This window comes from Geotrypetes seraphini, chromosome 5 (assembly GCF_902459505.1).
Source record: "Geotrypetes seraphini chromosome 5, aGeoSer1.1, whole genome shotgun sequence".
Classification (NCBI taxonomy): domain Eukaryota; kingdom Metazoa; phylum Chordata; class Amphibia; order Gymnophiona; family Dermophiidae; genus Geotrypetes; species Geotrypetes seraphini.
This window is the reverse complement of record NC_047088.1, coordinates 129,115,797-129,134,298: the sequence shown is the minus strand read 5'-3', so window position 1 is coordinate 129,134,298 and position 18,502 is coordinate 129,115,797. Positions and strand designations below refer to the sequence as shown.

Genomic DNA, 18,502 nt, shown 5'->3' with positions numbered 1-18,502 from the left:
CGAAAAGAAATCAAAACTCTTCTATTTAAAAAATACCTCCCATCATTCTAACCTCCATCCTACATGCACACTCATACTCCTTCATAAATAACACCCCTTTAGTATCTCCTAGCCAACTCTTCAAACCTTATCCCCAAAACCATATTCAGAAACCTAAACAATCTACCTCCAATTGTAACCAGAATATTTCTCCTCAATGCTATGTAAGCAACCTCCAACTGTAACCAGAATATTTCTTCCCTCAACGTTATGTAATAATCTTCCTAACCTGAATGTATTGCTATTCTTACCTAATATGTAAACTTGATATGTAAACTTGTTATGTACCTGATATGTAAACTTCCTGGAAATGTCCAGTTTTCTTCCGATTTTGTAATCCGCTTAGAACCGCAAGGCACAGGCGGAATAGAAATCTCTAATGTAAAATATATGTGTGTGTCTGTCTTTATTTCTTTCTCTCTCTCCTTAGCCGCTTTCTGTCTTTCTTTTTCCTTGGCTGTCCATCACCACCCCTTGCCTGCTCCCCCTGTCCATTGTCCCTTCCTTTTACCTCCCCTGTGTCCACCACCACCCCTTCACTGCTCTCCTTATGCAGCAGCAGCCCTTCTCCCTTTGTTTTACCTCCCTCATCCAGCAGCACCTCTTTCCTTCTCCCCCTGTCCAACATTAGGCCTCCGTTCCTTTTTCTTCACTCCCCCCTGTCCATCAGCACCTCTTTCCTTCTCCCCCTGTCCAGCAGTAGGAGTCCCTTCCTTTTTATCCCCCCTCCTCCTTCTTATCCCTATGATACCTTGCTCTGCCCCTGATCAGAGGTTCCCGACAGCCGCCCAGTTGCACCCATTGGAAAAGTTCCCTCTGCCGCATCCCGCACCCCTTCTGACGCGACTCCTGCTGTCTTTCTATCTGTCTGTCTCTGAACCTGGCCCCCTTTGTCTGTCTGTCTTTCTGTGTATCTCCCTGCCCCTGTGTCTTTCTTCTTTTCTTTCTGTCTCCCTTCCTCCCTCTGTCTGTCTGTCCGAAGCAGCATTCCCTCCCCCTCCATTTCCCTCCCTCCACACCAGTTCCCTGTGCACCTGCCCCTGTGTCTTTCTTCTTTTCTTTCTGTCTCCCTTCCTCCCTCTGTCTGTCTGTCCAAAGCAGCATTCCCTCCCCCTCAATTTCCCTCCCCCCACACAGTTCCCTGTGCACCTGCCCCTGTGTCTTTCTTCTTTTCTTTCTGTCTCCCTTCCTCCCTCTGTCTCTGTCCAAAGCAGCATTCCCTCCCCCTCCATTTCCCTCCTCCCACACCAGTTACCTGTGCAGCAGCATTAGTGTTTCCTCTACCTCTCTTTCCCTTTCCGCGGTCCCGACTACAAACGCGGTCCCGAGTCCTTTGCCGCCCCCCCTTCCCTTCCCACGGGCCCGACTACACATGGCGATTCAAGCAGCGTGTGCAGCAGTCTTCACACGCTGCTTTGGGTCCTACTGCCCTGATTTACTCTGGCATGTCCCTGGATGACATCATCAGAGATGCGGCAAGAGCAAATCAGGGCAGTAGAAGGGCCCGAAGCAGCGTGTGAAGACTGCTGCACACGCTGCTTAAATCGCCAGTCGGGCTCACGGGATGGGAAGGGGGGGCGGCAAAGGATTCGGGTCCCGGGCAGCGGAAAGTTGCTGGGCTCCTCGGTAGGGGCACTGAGCGGCCGCGATCCCCCAACCCCCCGCTGGAGGAACGGAGATCGGCGGCTAACTGCGGTCCCGGCTTGTGGACGTGATCGGCGGCTGGTGACGTATAAGCGCGCATGTGCACTCCTGCGACCACAGACCTACTGATCACGGAAGCACGCAAATAGGAGTGCGCATGCGTGGCTAGCTTTTTATTATATAGGATAATATATATAGAACCTCTTTTACGTACCTTGAAACGAAATATTCATATTACTGGGATTCGGGTGATAGATCAAGATTTGAAAGTATTAGCATTTGCGGATGATTTGATGATTATTTTGACTGATCCTGAGATCTTTACCACATCTTATTGATGCAATATCTGAATTTGGATTTTATTCTGGGTTTCGTGTGAATTAACAGAAATCTGTAGCTCTTCCTTTCAGTCAGTTCTTGAAGGAACATTGGAAAGGAAATTTCCCATTAACTTGGGCAAGTGAAGTAGTTACTTATTTAGGGATCATTATTCCACAAGATATTACCCGTTTAAATGATCTTGATATTCAACCGTTATTGAATAAGACCAAATCAACCTTATTAATATGGAGACATTTTCCTATCTCTTTAATGGGACGTATTGCTCTTTGTAATATGATAATTCTTCCTCAATGGTTATATGTATATCAAATGTTACCATTGTTGTATTCTAAAGTAGTAGAATGTCAAATAAATTGATACATGGATTCCTTTGAATGGGAAAAAGACCACGTATTTCATTAAATCAGGTGACATTGCCAATAACAAAGGTTTACTACAGTTGAGGCAATTTGTCGAGGCTTGTCATATGCATCACATACATGATTGGTTTCTTGCAACATCTTATTTTACCTGGACTTCAGTAGTTATCACTTTAGTTATCTTCTACATGCTTCTAAGATGAAGACTGCTGTTCTGAAAAATCCTATTTTTTTTAAATTGTTCTTTGAGAACCACTTGGTAAAGGATATGTAATCGATTGAAGTTTGATTTTAGAACTATACCACTTTTACCTATTTGTGGAAATGGCTCTTTTTTACCTGGTATAACATCTGCAGGTTTTCAATATAATAAATAAGGATATATTTTCTATTTTTACCAGATTTTAACTGATGAGGGTAATTTACCAACATTATCACAATTATGTACTGTTTATAATTCGTCTAAATTACCGTATTTGCCGGCGTATAGGACGACTGGGCGTATAAGACGACCCCCCAACTTTTAGTTAAAAAATAGAGTTTTGTGTTATACTCGCCGTATAAGACGACCCCTTCTTCCTTCACCCCTTTGTATTCCCCCATGTGCTTTCAGCGTTCTTCTCCCTCCTCTGTCTTCAAGTGCTTTCAGAGTCCTTCCCCCCCCTCCTGTCTTCACCATGGCATTTCAGCGTCCTTCTCCCCCCCCTCCTTCTCTACCGCCCCGGGTGCAGCACAGCCAGCCAGGTCCCCTTACTTTTGTGGCACTTCCCCTACCGACCGACAACAGCCCGGGTCCGACAAACTTCCCTACCCTTAACCGCGAATCTAAATTACCTTCTTACAGCTGCTGTAAGAAGGTAATTTAGATTTGCGGCTACAGGGCAGGAGGATTGTCGGACCCGGGCTGTTATCGGTCGGTCGGGGAAGTGCCACAAAAGTAAGGGGACCTGGCCGGCTGTGCTGCAACCGGGGCGGGGCGGCCGCCCCTCTCTCTTGGTACCGCGAGGCTACTCTCCTTCTCCTTACCTGCCATGCCTGCATCACAGAGCCGAACGGAAGTCTTCCCGACGTCAGCGCTGACGTCGGAGGGAGGGAGGGCTTTGTTTAAGCTTTGTTTAAGCCCTCCCTCCCCCTCCGACGTCAGCGCTGACGTCGGGAAGACCTCCGTTCGGCTCTGTGCTGCAAGCAGAGAAGGTAGGGAGAAGAAGAGCCGCGCGACTGAGTACATCCAGCCCCCGCAAGTAAGGGCATGTAAACTGTACCCGGCGTATAAGACGACCCCCGACTTTGGGGAGGATTTTAAGGTACTAAAAGGTCGTCTTATACGCCGGCAAATACGGTAGATATATATTCTTACATGCAGTTGAAGTATTTTGTGAATTCCTTACCTTCATTGTCACTAAATGCTAAAGTATATGATGCTCTTTCAGAATTATTTTGGTTAGATGCCCAGTTGATTGTGCCCCTTAAATATTTTAGACATTAGTGAATCTTTCTCCTAATTTAGATTACAATAAAATAGCTCAAGCTTGGAATGAAGAGTTGGGGATTCACCTTCAGGGATTCCATATTCAAAGATTTTTAAAGATTTTATATGGTCTTCTATCTGATATCACTTATTATGAAATGGGTTATAAATTTATTTGTAGAATATATATTGCTCCCTGGCGTGCTTATAGGGTGACTTTTGCTATATTAGGCTCTTAAGAACATAAGAACATTGTTTGAAATGTGGTCACCCTAAAGCTAATTTATCTCACATGTTTTGGACATGTCCTTTGATATGCCAATTTTGAGTAAGTTGAGCAAATGTGAGGAATTGATTAGCATTGTAATAGTTATAATATATTTTGGATTTTTGATGTTAAGCATCCTTTTCCAAGAGGCCTAAAAGGCTTTCTTCAAAGAACAATCTTATCAGGTTTGAAAGTCATACTTTATCTTTGGTTGGACCTTTAAGACCAACATATAGTCAATGGCATTCTAGAATGTTACACATTTTAACAATGGAAAGTATTCAATTATCAGAATGGGACACTAGACAGGGAAGACAATTTTTTACTATTTGGCAACCTTATTTAGATACATTAATACCACACACTCACAGTTGCATATTATTTAGTACTAGTCTTTAAGCCCGTTATATTAACGGGTGCTAGAATAGATTTGTGTGTCTGTCTTTCTTTCTGTCTCTTTCTCTCTCCTTGGCCGCTGTACGTCTGGCTTTTTTTTTTTTTTTTTTGCTGTCTGTCTCCTTGGCCGCTGTATGTCTGTCTGTCTTTGTTTTGGTGTCAGTCTCTTTTAATCTGTCTCTGTAGCCCCCTGTCCTTCTGTGTGTGTCTTTTTTTTCTATTTGTCTGCTATCTGTATTTCTTACTTTTGGTCTCTCTGTCTGTGTTTGTTTTGGTGTTTGTCTCTTTGGCTGCTGTATTTTTTTTTTCTGTGTCTCCTATTATTAACCAGCATTCCCTCCCCCCACACTTCTTCCCTGTGCAGCAGCAGTTTTTCCCCTACCCCCCCCTTTCCCTTCACGCGGTCTGGCTGCTCCCTTAGTCTAAGTGAGCCTGAAGCCGCAAGTGTGGGGCCGTTTCTGCAGCTGCGCGAGGTGGAGAGCAGGAAGGTTTGTCTGGCGCACATGCGCACTCCTACCGGCCACAACCCGACAGATCAGATCTCAGGGAACACCAGTAAGAGTGCGCATGCGCGCTTAGCATTTTATTATTATAGATGTAATTACAGTTCAAAAAAGGGGAAGGAATTGGGTATATTTGCTTTTAGTGATAATGTTTATTATATATTAACTGTAACTTTTGGTTTCTTGTATTTGAAATGATTTTTTTACTATTTTGTTTGTATTTGAAATTTAATAAATATGATTTACATTAAAAGTACTCTGTTACCTTAGATCGTCATCTAACGTTTGACAAACATATTGACTTATTGGTCAAAAGATCTTTTTTTATTTTATGGAAACTTCGCACTATCTGCAGCTCATAGTGGGGGAAGGGTGTTCCAGTACCAATAGGAGAGGCACTTTTCACTGCACCGGACTCAGCATCACATCGGCATCTCCTATAGCTGCTGTTTGAATCAACTCAACAGGAGTGTCCAATGTCGATATTCAGGAGAATGATTCCGCAATGGACTCTTGACGATAGGAAAGGCTAATTGGGAAAGTCTCTTTGTGTTTCTTTCCAATTTTGACCATTTCCACGATGCAAGAAAATGGAGCAGCTGCCTCCTGTACCTTTCCTTAGGTGGCCACCTTGGATCCTTCTCAAGTTCCTTCTTTTAAAGATTCTCTTCTAATCTTCTTTCATCATTTCTCTTTCCTCTAAATATATTTGTCTCTTCATGGTTTCTCTCTACAGCTTCTCTCACCTTGCTTTCTAGCCTTATTCCCTCCTCACCCTTTTCTCACCTTCATGTCTGTTTCTACTCCTCTCCAACAACTACTCTGTCCCTGTCCCCATTGTCAGGTTTGTTAGTGGCCCCCACAATATATGGTGGTAGGGGTTAAGTGAAAGGCGCCCTGACAAACGCTGGTCCCAGGTTCAGTTCCCTCACTGAAGACTCACCAGGAATTAGAATCAAAGAGGCAAAGCCAGAGGTGATTGCATAAAGAATATATTATAGAAATAGACTTACAGAAAAGCAATATTTATAAGCATTACAATTAAGCATTACAATTAAGCAGAGAGCAACGCAGTTTCCCTGCCTTACATAGTTCAGAGACAAAGAGACAGAGAGTCTGAAGTTCTAGGGAGAGCCAGAGAGAGAGAGAAAGAAAGAGAGAGAGAGAGCCCCCTCTCCTCCAGAGATAGATAGATTGATTGATAGCTCGATTGATAGAGCGCTCGATTGATAGAACAGAGAGGAGGCTTTTATACCTTGGAAACTTATTCTGAATATAGAAACTATTGTATGTCCCAGTATCTTTCTGTTTAGAATTTGTAAACTGTTTGAAACAATGGTTAATTTAATTGATAAAGGAGGGTGTGATACTTGCAAGCATAGTAAATGGGATTAGTCTCTGGCTTCTTTGTCCCATTCAAGCAGCCTGTCTTCTTGATCTGTGCACCTGGACCCTCTTAAACAGACATTAACACCTTTTAGCTAGTCATGATTCAATCAGGGCTACTTGAAACATATCAGGGATACTTAAAACATATCAATCAGGGCTACTTAAAACAGTCTCCCTGCCCTCAGGGTCTATCTGCATTCCCATGCCAGAGTCAGATTGATATAATTTCCCATAGGCCTTTGCTGACATAAGTAATGCCAACTAAAAATGCTGAATGGTAGCGATAGCTAGGCTGACATCTCCCATATTTTTTTTATTTTTATTCTTTGAAATGAGGGCAAGCTTGTGGTACCCTTCTTTAAACAGCCAGTCTGCAATTAGCAGATGCTTCTTTTACCTCCAACATTATAGCCGCATGTCCCCTGTCCTGCAGAATCTCCAAGCTATGAAGATAAACAGTTCCCATTATGAGTTCAAACCTCTGTCTTAGGTTGTATAGGCCATCATCTGGGCGGGGATCTCAGTATGCTTATAATCTTACCCATTGTTGAGCGAATGAACGGTGCATAAGGGATGCAAGGAAGCTTTTTCAGAGGTTCAGGTATAAGGTACCAAGATGTCCTGAGAGAGTATCGCAGTATGGGATATGGGAAAATATTATGTCTGACCCTGGTAATGGTAATGCAATAGGTCATGCCAAATTAAAACCAAATTAGAACCAAATTATCAGTGTCAGAGAAGATACTGGAAATACATGTATAACTGCCTTAAAAGCTAGAAGGAACTTTGTATGATATGCGTTGTAAAGAAATGTACATGTGTTTCACTTTACAGCAAAGGAAAATCATAATAATACATAGCAAAATTTGTACAATAATTAAGATAATGATAGGGTGAATGAAAACATTAAATACGTGGTTGCAGTGGGTGAATACCCAAAGAAAGTTTTCCAAACTGAGACATGAGCGTCTCGTAGCAAATTTTGTGCAATCTGTCCATTTTAAAAAGTGATAGTATGATTCACTTCTTTGGAGGTTTTCTTAAGTTGTTTAATGTAAGTATGGAGTTCAGTAAAGTTCAGCAGCTTTTGAAATGTCTCGTTGCCCATACCAAGAGGTAGTGGATGCACAGCATATGAAATAAAGTCAGGAATGTCCATAGAATAGGTTAAATAGGTGGAATTGTACAGCAAAGCGTTCTTAGGAAGGTGGCTATATCCGATGAACAGGAAACATTGTGTACAGCACTTTGCAATCAGGGTGCAGGAAGATGAATTAGTCCAGCAGGAACCGGCAATCTCTTTAAACTGGTGAGATGTACGCTTGGGATGAAACGATGTTTGCACAGGATCTGTCAGTCACTGGAAACTAGTGGTGCTCACCCTTGAGATGAAATGATGTCTGTGCATAAAGAGTCCAGATATCATTCAGCAGCTGTACTCCAGTGTGATCCAAATAAGAGATAGAAAATGAGAGAGAAACCATGTTGCCTGTACTGAATGTAGAGAGAGAGAGAGACCAGGTTGCTTGTACTGAATGTGGCAACATGTAACAATATTAATGCATTTACTTGTTATAGTTATGGCAAAAGACAGACAATATTCAGGTACTTATGGTTCTTAATCAGACATTCCAAAAAGATATGTTTTTGTTTGCTGCATATAACTATTATGGCACTTCAGAGAGACCATAATTCTGTACTGAATGTATATATATAAAAAAATTATATCAGAAATGTGTACTGAATCTAGTGAGGAGCATAGAATAAACACGGTATAAAGTGAAACCTTTACTTAAAAATATAACCCCTAACTAAGCTACATTTAGGATATGAAACAATAGGTAAAAGAACATTGCTCAATTGGGCTAGTAAAAAAAAAAATGGGGAAAAGAGCTCTAGAAATGGCCAATGTTATATATCCTGGGGTACCCCCTAAACTAAAACAAATAGACAAAAGACAGACCACATGGCAGAGACAACATAAAACACAAATTTTTAGGCGTACATCTGTCAAGTGTTCAGGGCTGAATTTAATTCTGCAAATAAACACATTGTTAAAAAAAAAACCCAAAACAAAGATGAACACCTGAGTAGTACAAATAATGCATATCATAACCATCTCATATTCAGAAAAGGCATAAAGCTAATATCTTCTTTGGAACGTCTTTATCTCTGCAGTGATAAAGAGGAACCTTGGAAAACATTAGAAATATCTTTGTGCCAAAATTGGTCTGGGATGGCTATGTATATATTCGAACTGCTGCTAAGAAAAAGAAAAAAAACCATTTCAAATTAGCAGCATCCTCAAGGTCACTTAGAGCAAACTTCATCCATGTTCCATTGAGGCCGACCTTGACCACATGTCTGCAACCTGGGTCCCACTGCACTCGGAGGAGTGGGCACTGCGGTGCAGAAGTCAGGTGCAGGCTAGATGTGTCTTCTTTTGTCTGCACTGTTGTATCCTGGCATTCAGAGGCAAGGGGCAAATTCCGAAAATCATTAGTCATGTCTAGGACAGAGAAAAATGCACATTTAGGCTTAAATTTCACAGTAATGTCAGAGTAAGAGGCAGCTACTGGTACTATAGGCTTTGAAATCTTAGGGCCTGAGAGTGTATAGTGAGCCTACTGGAGCTCCCTGATTTAGCAAATGACCAAGCTGGAGAGCCACATGCTAAGAGATAGGTCCACTCAGACCCCTCTCCTCCATCTTAGGCACCAGTTCTGTTGCTGGAGGAAGTACTGGATGCTGTGTTTGTGGTTCAGGATCTTTGCCCTCAAAACAAAATTTCTGTGTACCTTTTCCCACAATCTTGTGCCCAAACAAACATCTGCAGCCTCTGAGTGAGTTACACTACGATCATGCTTCTGCACTAGCATGCTACACTGTGTGGCTAACTGCACAGGAATAACCTCGTGAACCAAAGGTTTAGAAGCATTTAGAATTCCTGTACCCAATGCAAGACCAGCCATTTCAACTATTTCTTTGCCTGTATTCTCATTCATGCTGGCAGTAGTTTCTACAATGTCTTTCATTTGTTCCTTTTGTGGGATAGACACACACTTTGAAGCTTTGTCATTTAGACCCTGAATCTCACAAATTTCCATATTTTTCTGATCTCCAGTAGGAGGCGCTCTATCTGTAAAACTGATTCCAGCCCCTGTATCAATCAAAGTTAATTTATCCTGACCCTCTATGGTAGTATTAACATTGGGGCAGTCGGAAGTGTCCAATATCAAAGGTGCCACATACCTCAAGCTGAATTCTGAGTCTGACTTCTTTCCCTTATCCTGCGTCTCCAAAAGTGAGTCCACAGGTAAGTGAAAAGAGTCTGGCTGGGCTGTGAAGGCCTGAGTCACCTTGGTATTCGGACACAGAGAATCAGGACATCCCTATGGACTAGCACTGTTGTGTCTAGCTGTTAAATCACTTTTTACTCTGTCCAATTCTATCTGCATTGTGTGCCGATCTTGTTCCCATTTCATTTTCTCTTTTTCTAATGCTTCTGTCTGTGCTCTGAGTTCATGGAAAGGAATGTAAGTGGAGGAATTTCTGTAACTACCTCTTACATGCTCTCTATTTCCTGTATGTGGTGTTTTATTGTATTGGAATTTTTAAGTACCTTTCTTATTTATAATTTTAATGTATATTTTCTGTAAACCGCTTAGAACCTAACGGATTAGCGGTATATAAAAATAAATTACATTACATTACATTACATTGGGGTGCTCCCTCAGCACGCCACCTTCTAGCTTCTGATACTGAAATAATTTGAGCTGGCTCGGTCTTCCACACAGACCCAATCCTGAGCAGTAAAGTGTCAAAAGGCATAGTTTTAGTGTCCTCCGAGAACAACAGAAGGTGTTTAGTAATCTCGGGAGATAATAATTCTAATAGGAATTCTTTATGTTCTCTCTGACCAAAATCTGAGGAAATGGGCCAATGTTCATTCTCTTTAAGTACAGCATGTATTACCCACACTCTATATGCAAACTGCTCTACTGTATCACTTGGCAGGGGTGAAAGTTTCCAAGTTTATTAGTTTTTAATATCCCGACCATCAAGCAAATGTCTGGCCGGTTAACAATGTTTTATAAAGGCTAAAAATTTTATGAAATAAAGTGAACGTAAATGACATAGACTAGACAAACTGGAAGGTGAGGAAAATAGGGGAAGGAGGGGAGAAATTACATAATTTAGTAAAGAAGGAGAAAGTGGGGAGAGGATAGAACGAGAGGGATGGGGTAGCATTGTTGAGGCAAGTACTTACGCGGTAAGAGGCAGGAAAAAAGAAAGAGAAAGAAAAAATAAAAGAGGAAGAAAAAATAAAAGAGGAAGAAATGAGAAAGGATGATTTAGGTTCAATCGAAAGCGTCTTGAAATAAGAAAGTCTTTAAGCCGGTCTTGAATTTGATTAAATTTTGTTCGTCCCGTAGATATTGTGGGAGAGAGTTCCATAGTGTGGGTGCAGTTACTGCAAAATTGGTTTTTCGGGTGTAATAGAATTCTTTTAGAGAAGGAATAAAAAGGAGTTTTTGGTCAGTGGATCTTAACGTACGAGGGGAACATTGTGGAATTAATAGTTTATCAAGGAATAGTGGTTGATGGAAAAGTTTAATTTTAAAGGAAAGTAAGATGATTTTGTAGGTGATGCGATGGGTGATGGGGAGCCAATGGGCCTCTTTAAAAAGAGGAGTAACGTGTTCAAATTTACCTTTTTTGTATATTAGTTTTATTGCTGAATTTTGTATTAATTGTAGTCGTCGTAGTTCTTTTTGAGGGAGTCCGTTAAGAAGGGAGTTACAGTAGTCTAGGTGGGAAATGACTAGGGAATGAGTCAAGATGTTGATTGAGTCAGTATCTAGGATAGGACAGAGTGATCGAATAATACGAAGTTTAAAAAAGCAGATTTTTACAACCGAACTTATGTGGTCGTGAAAAGTAAGCTCTCTATCGAAGATAACACCAAGGAGTTTTATTTTGGTTAGCATTTGTAATGGTAGAGATTTGATTGTGATTGTTCCTAATAATGATTCAGATGTTTTGATAGGAAGAAGGAGCCCGCAAGATTTGTCAATATTAAGTGAGAGTTTGTTTGAATATAACCAGTCACTTATGATATTCAGTTTATTATTTATTTCTTTTATGTCTAAAATGTTAGTAGTATTGATTGGGTGAAGGAGTTGTATGTCGTCGGCATAGGCGTAGATTGTAAATCCTATAGATTGCGCCAAAGTAAGAAGTGGAGATAGAAATATGTTGAAGAGTAAAGGAGATAAGATTGAACCTTGTGGGATACCGAATGTTTGTGGTATGGTTGAGGCAGTTTCATTTTTTGCTTGAACTTTGGAGCAGCGTTCGTGAAAATAGGATATGAACCAAGAAAGAGCACAACCTGTAATACCGCAGTCTTTTAATCTGGAGAGAAGAAGAGAATGATCGATAGTGTCAAAGGCTGCGGACAGGTCGAGAGAGATTAGAATAGTAGATTTCTGATGATCATGATAGTAGTACAATTCTAAGTACTTGCAAAGAGGTGCAGCGAAATAGTTGTTCAATGCCCATCTTTAGAAATTGGTATGGATGAACAAGAGATCCAAATTTATAATAATGTGGACCCAGGGCTAGGTGCATAAGCTTATCAAAATCTGCATTGTTCCTTTTGTATTTCCCTAGACCCCAGTGAATCAGTATGTCAGTAGCCCATTTGCACCATTCATTTATATTAAAAGGCATAGGGTCCACTTTCTCCACTATTCTTTCAATGTCACTATCTTTCATATGTCCCTGCAGTACTACTGTTACTGGAGCTGTGTCACTTATAGGGGTACTTTTGGTATTGCTCTGGCCTGGTAATGAATTTTCCTCATCTTCATTTGTGGATTCTTCTTCCTGTTCTACATCTGTAGCTAGTTTACCTTTTCTCTGGCCTGCTACAAAAACGTTTTTCTGACTACATGGATTATATGGTGATGGTGGAAATGGTGCAGATGGCAGAATCTGTGAGGAGACAGCATTAACCTGTCCCTGTGAGGCACATTTTGACTTTAAATACTTTAATTCTGCCTTGGCCTCTTCTAATTGTTCATTTACAGCTAAAAAGGAATTTGTAGCTTGAACAATTTGGGTTCTTAGCATGGATATATTAATTTGTGCAGCAACAAAACAACAAAAGAACCAGAGGTCCAACTTCGTCTGCAGTGAAAAAACAGACCAGAGCAAACAAACCAAAACTGCAGACTTGTACACGGTGCAGGCAAATTTTATTTTGACAAATAAATCTTAACTAAAAACCTTTTACCAGACAGGGGACCCAACACGGTCCATGTTTCGGACAACCTTCATCAGGGGTCCATGGTAATAAAGGTAAAAAGAAATATATCACAAAAAGAAGCCTGGACACTGTGACGAACTTGTAGTGCATTTCGGAGATTCACTGGTGTGCTACCAAACGCTATCTTTCCAGGCTTCTTTTTGTGATATATTTCTTTTTACCTTTATTACCATGGACCCCTGATGAAGGTTGTCCGAAACACGGACCGTGTTGGGTCCCCTGTCTGGTAAAAGGTTTTTAGTTAAGATTTATTTGTCAAAATAAAATTTGCCTGCACCGTGTACAAGTCTGCAGTTTTGGTTTGTTTGCTCTGGTATATTAATTTGTGCCTCATCTAAGTCTTTGGACAGCTGATGGCACTGAGTGTTCAAGTCAGTGTTTTCTTGTCGTAGGCTAATAACTCCCCTTAATATTCCTTGAATGAAAAGGCATTTTTGTTTATTTGTTTTCTTTCTAAACTCCTGAGAATGAGAAACCATTTGTTTCTGAATATCGTGCCATGTGTGTTCTGGAAAATTGCCCTCATATGGACCCCCTTTCTTGTCAAAATATTTGTGTACAATATCTATGAGTTCTTGAAAATCAAAAGGGTTCATATTTGAGGCTGCAGAAGTCTGCCTTGGTTCGTGGGCCTTGCTCTTTCATGAGAGAGAATGGGCTTCTAAATGTCCCTGTCTGTGTGTAGCCTTTGAGATTGAAATGCTCCCACTTATGAAGGAGGGAGACTTTAGTTAATAGGTAGAAAATCAAGGTAAAGTGTGTTAGGCAAGAGTCATTGGCATAAATAATACACTTATGCCCACACTGGTTACTACCTGAAATTTACAGGCAGAAGTTTAGCAGGAAAAAATATAAGAAGTCTGTTAGAAGAGCAGAGGTGTCAGCTGCCAGTTCCAGTCCAGTGTGCACTGGGCCTTTCACCAGGGCAGAGACTGACAAGAAATAGAATTAAAAGCACAAGGTAAAAAAGTAAAAGTTATTAGTACAGATGTGGCGTGTCTTAATTGAGTGGCTGGTTTCACTTTGAACCCTGCTTTTCTTCAGAGCAGCTCAAATATTCTTACATGCAACACCCTAGCAAGCTTATAAGAGCAAATCATACAATGCAAACTGGCACAGGTAACACTACAAAGACTTTTGATAGTAAAATCTCACCAAATATAAAACCCAAAATATTACTGAAACTTTTCACAAGTGTGTCATCCAGTCTAAAACAATTTAAGGGTTCCAGAAGGTCTTTTGATTTCTATCTTACTCTGTAATCTCACCAAGTATAAAACCCCACAATATTACTGGAACTTTTCAACAGTGTGTCATCCATTCTAACGTACAATCAATCTAAGGGTTTTCCAAGGACTTTTGATTTCTCACTCTTATACATTTAAAAAAAAATTGAATTCTACTTACCCAAATGAAATCATCAGTAAGGACCGAGACAGGCCCCCAAAATGTCAGATTTGTTAGTGGCCCCCACAATATATGGTGGTAGGGGTTAAGTGAAAGGTGCCCTGACAAACGCTGGTCCCAGGTTCAGTTCCCTCACTGAAGACTCACCAGGAATTAGAATCAAAGAGGCAAAGCCAGAGATGATTGCATAAAGAATATATTATAGAAATAGTCTTACAGAAAAGCAATATTTATAAGCATTACAATTAAGCATTACAATTAAGCAGAGAGCAACGCAGTTTCCCTGCCTTACATAGTTCAGAGACAAAGAGACAGAGAGTCTGAAGTTCTAGGGAGAGCCAGAGAGAAAGAGAGAGAGAGAGCCAAGACCCCTCTCCTCCAGAGATAGATAGATTGATAGCTCGATTGATAGAGCAGAGAGGAGGCTTTTATACCTTGGAAACTTATTCTGAATATAGAAACTATTGTATGTCCCAATATCTTTCTGTTTAGAATTTGTAAACTGTTTGAAACAATGGTTAATTTAATTGATAAAGGAGGGTGTGATACTTGCAAGCATGGTAAATGGGATTAGTCTCTGGCTTCTTTGTCCCATTCAAGCAGCCTGTCTTCTTGATCTGTGCACCTGGACACATTGTCCTAAGCACCCTCTTAAACAGACATTAACACCTTTTAGCTAGTCATGATTTAATCAGGGCTACTTGAAACATATCAGGGATACTTAAAACATATCAATCAGGGCTACTTAAAACAGTCTCCCTGCCCTCAGGGTCTATCTGCATTCCCATGCCAGAGTCAGATTGATATAATTTCCCATAGGCCTTTGCTGATATAAGTAATGCCAACTAAAAATGCTGAATGGTAGCGATAGCTAGGCTGACACCCATCACCCAGGCTTTCTTCCCTTTACAGTTCCGTGCTGCCTCTTCCAGTATTTCAGAACAACATTCTCTCTCCTAACCAGTTACCCCTCTCCATTCTCATCACCCTTTTCTTGCTCCCTTTCTTGCTTTCCCAGTACCTCTCTGTCTTTTTTTTTTTTTTTTTTTTTTTTACCTTAGATATAGGTATTATCTTGGCAACATAGGTAAAATTGTCACGCCAATAAGGTTATCTGAATCTGTCTTTTCCTTTTGTCAGTGTCAATCTGATGCACTTGCCTTCCCCTTTGGCAGCTGCTAGGCTACAGCAACTCCCTCCTCCCCTGCAAGTCTATCGGACAGGCACCAGACAACAGGGTGCAAGAAAGGCGAGAGCAGTAACTTATAAAATACATAAGTACAGTACTTATTTCCTGTGTTTTTCTATAACTCTGCAGCATAGAGTTTGCTGGCGCCTATGACTTGGTTTAATAATAAACCAGCTCTTTTTTTTTTTTACAGCTACCTGTATATTTTAGTTTGGATTAACTGCTCCTCAAATCTTGTAAATGTGTTAATTTCAATTTTACCCACATTATATAGTACCTGCAAACAGTCTCGTAAGTGTATTATTCAGGTGTTTTTAAAATATATCCTTGAAGTGTTGTATAATCAATATTATTATTAATTTTTTATGTTTAATATCCAGTCTGAGCAAGCAGGTCAAAGTGGTATACAAAATTATTAGTATATGTAAGCTTAAAATCTTTTGTTGGCTCTCAGAGCTGTCTTGTGTTCACATTGTGACACTTGAAAAAGGTTGGAGTCTAGTGCTGTAGGATATTTTTTTTAATACCTTTTTTTTATTCTATCCACATATGTTCTGGTTGTTTGTGTATTATATCCAGGTGCACTGAAGATGGAAAGCAGACGTTGAAGAAGATAAAGCTTCTGGCTTCTGGAGATAAAGGCTTACAGAAATAATGTTCAAAAATAGTTTTATATCTGACCTATTTGAAAAAGGAAATGTCCAATAGCAGACAGTAAAGTTTAATATCTTTTACTCAACAGAAAGGAAACCACAGTGATAAATGATCCAAATCTACCCTTTCTTTAACAAAAGTCAGCAGCACAGGCCAGTGCAGTAAATGCTCCGATGCCCATAGGAATTGAATGGGTGTCGAAGCATTTGACATGCAGTACTCAGTTGCACAGCTTTGTAAAAGGGGGCCTTAATAAATTCCAGCTAATTAGTTTATTCTAGTAATATTTCTGTGATTAAAACTAATGTGAAATACAATAAAGCTGCTGGAAAATGGCTAAAATAATTTTTAAAGAGTGAATGTTTTCTGTTTTGAGTATTTTTTTTAGACATTTCCTTTATTTAGTATATATACTCTTCATTTTAAAGCATACTTTGGTTAATTTGATTGCGAAATAAATGTTACTGTTATGGAAATATATATTCTTTATTTGGATGTGTTTTATACTTTTTTGCTGCAGCTTTTTCTGTAAGAATCATAATTCTGCTAGGCAGTGGCTGAAAAGTATGGATCATACCAGTACCAAATCAGCACCCCTGTAGCTTTGTGTGATGCAGGTACTGTATGTAGTGTAAGATTTTCAGCATCCTGCTGCTTTCAGGAAGACATAGTGCAAGCTAATTAATATCTGAAATTATCAAATTTAATAAAGACGTGACTGTAGAAATGTCTTATTTATTAACACTATCATTGCCTCCTTACCTCTGTAACCCCCTATTTTACAAAACCATAGTGCATTTTTAGCGCCAGCCGTAGCGGTAACAGTTTCAACAATCATAGGAATTCTATTAGCATCGGAGTTGTTACTGCCATGGCCGGTGCTAAGGTTTTGTAAAAGGGGAACAGCCAAAGATGCCAGTAGTGCTTTTTTGAAAATAAAAAATTGTCTTGACACAATCTATTGGAAGATCTCAAATGCATGTATTTTTCCATAATAGCAGTGATTTGGAATTATCTCAATTCTGAAAAATTATATGATGTGGTAAACTTAGGAAGAATGACAGAGGATAAAATTAATACAAACCTTTGCAATATGAGCTTTTCTAAAACAACTGTAAGAATAGTGCACATTCTATTGGATGTTTATGTAAATGGGGGTTTCACTATTTCACAGTGCTGCCTTGCCCTTTAGCCACAGAAATTAAAATTTCCCTCAATTAAACATGTCCTTCCCCAGTCAATAGAGTAAATGTCCCATGAGTTATGCACATTTGAAAAAGACAAAGCATTGCTATTGAATATGCCAAAATGGTTAACCTCACAATGAGAGTATTCATTAGATCAGAACATTTGGTCTAACCAAGGACCCTGATTTTCTGCAACCGTTCAAGGTAAATTCTAAAGCAAGACTTTTTTATATTTTTACATAAATTGTTTTACAATATATAACATGCCGCTAGAGCCCATTTTTCTTGAAAAACTTTTACTTCATGGTGTATCTGGATAATTTTTGTTCTTATTTTAAAGGCACTTTTAGGTTTCTTTCTTACTTTCTTCCTGTCCTCTGCCTCTTCCCCCCCCCCTTTACATCTCTTCCTCCTTCCTTCTTTTTTTATCTTATTATTCCCACTCATTCTTACCTTTACTCCATTTTTGTTTTCCTTCCCCCTTATGTTTCTCAATTCTCTCTGCCTTTTCCTTTCACCTTCCCAAGTTTGCTTGTTCTTCAACTCCTCTTTTACATTTTGCTAGTGGGTTTATATAATAGTTTATGCTAGATTGCATGGCACCATTGGTGAGGGAAGGGGGAGCAGTATAGCAATAATCAACTGAAATAATGGTTCAGAAACAGTAGCAAGAGGAAAGAACTGTGAGCCTAGGCCTGAAGAAGCAACAGGAAAGAGAAAGTGGCAGGAATAGGACGTGGGTTAGAGAAGGGTTTCTCAACCTGTGGTATGCGTACCCTAGGGAGTACGCGGACCGCCGCCCACTCGTTGCCACCACTTGCCACCCACTCCATTTAATTACCCCTGCTGCTGCCGCAACTCCAGGAAGGGAAGGGTCAGGCATCTGCAGCAATTGCACGCCACTAACCCGCAAGCCTCCCCCCTCCCAATGTCAATTCTGATGTCGGAGAGAAGATCTGGGCCAGCCAATCACTGCTTGGCTGACCCAGACCTTCTTTCCGATGTCAGAATTGACATCGTGGGGAAGGCTTGTGGGCCAGCGGCTTGCAGTCGCTGCACGCGCCTGGCCCTTCTCTTCCCGGAGTTGCAGTGGGGATAATTAAATGCAGGTGGCGGCAGACTGGGGGAGGAGGAATCAGCAGCAGGTAGGCAGGCTTTGATGCGGCAGGGAGGGAAGCAGGCAGGCTTTGATGCAGGAGGGACGAAAGATAAAGGTCTAGAAGACGGTGAAGGGAGGGAGCACAAACTCGGAACATAGGAAAGAGGGAGGGAGGAAGGAGACGTGAATTTTTTCTTATAAAACCAGGAGTTACAGCTTTTGGG

The 18,502-nt window shown here is 40.5% G+C and overlaps 1 protein-coding gene across 2 annotated transcripts in view; it reads left to right on the top strand.

The window, feature by feature from the left end:
• LOC117361527 overlaps positions 1 to 18,045 on the top strand; it is a 672,067-nt gene extending 654,022 nt beyond the window's left edge. For both annotated transcript variants that reach the window (XM_033946990.1, XM_033946988.1), the window contains one exon: positions 15,918 to 18,045. In XM_033946990.1, the coding sequence (XP_033802881.1) occupies positions 15,918 to 15,993 (76 nt within the window). In that variant the 3' untranslated portion in view covers positions 15,994 to 18,045. The remainder of the gene's footprint in view (positions 1 to 15,917) is intronic.
• The last annotated feature ends 457 nt before the right edge of the window (positions 18,046 to 18,502 follow it).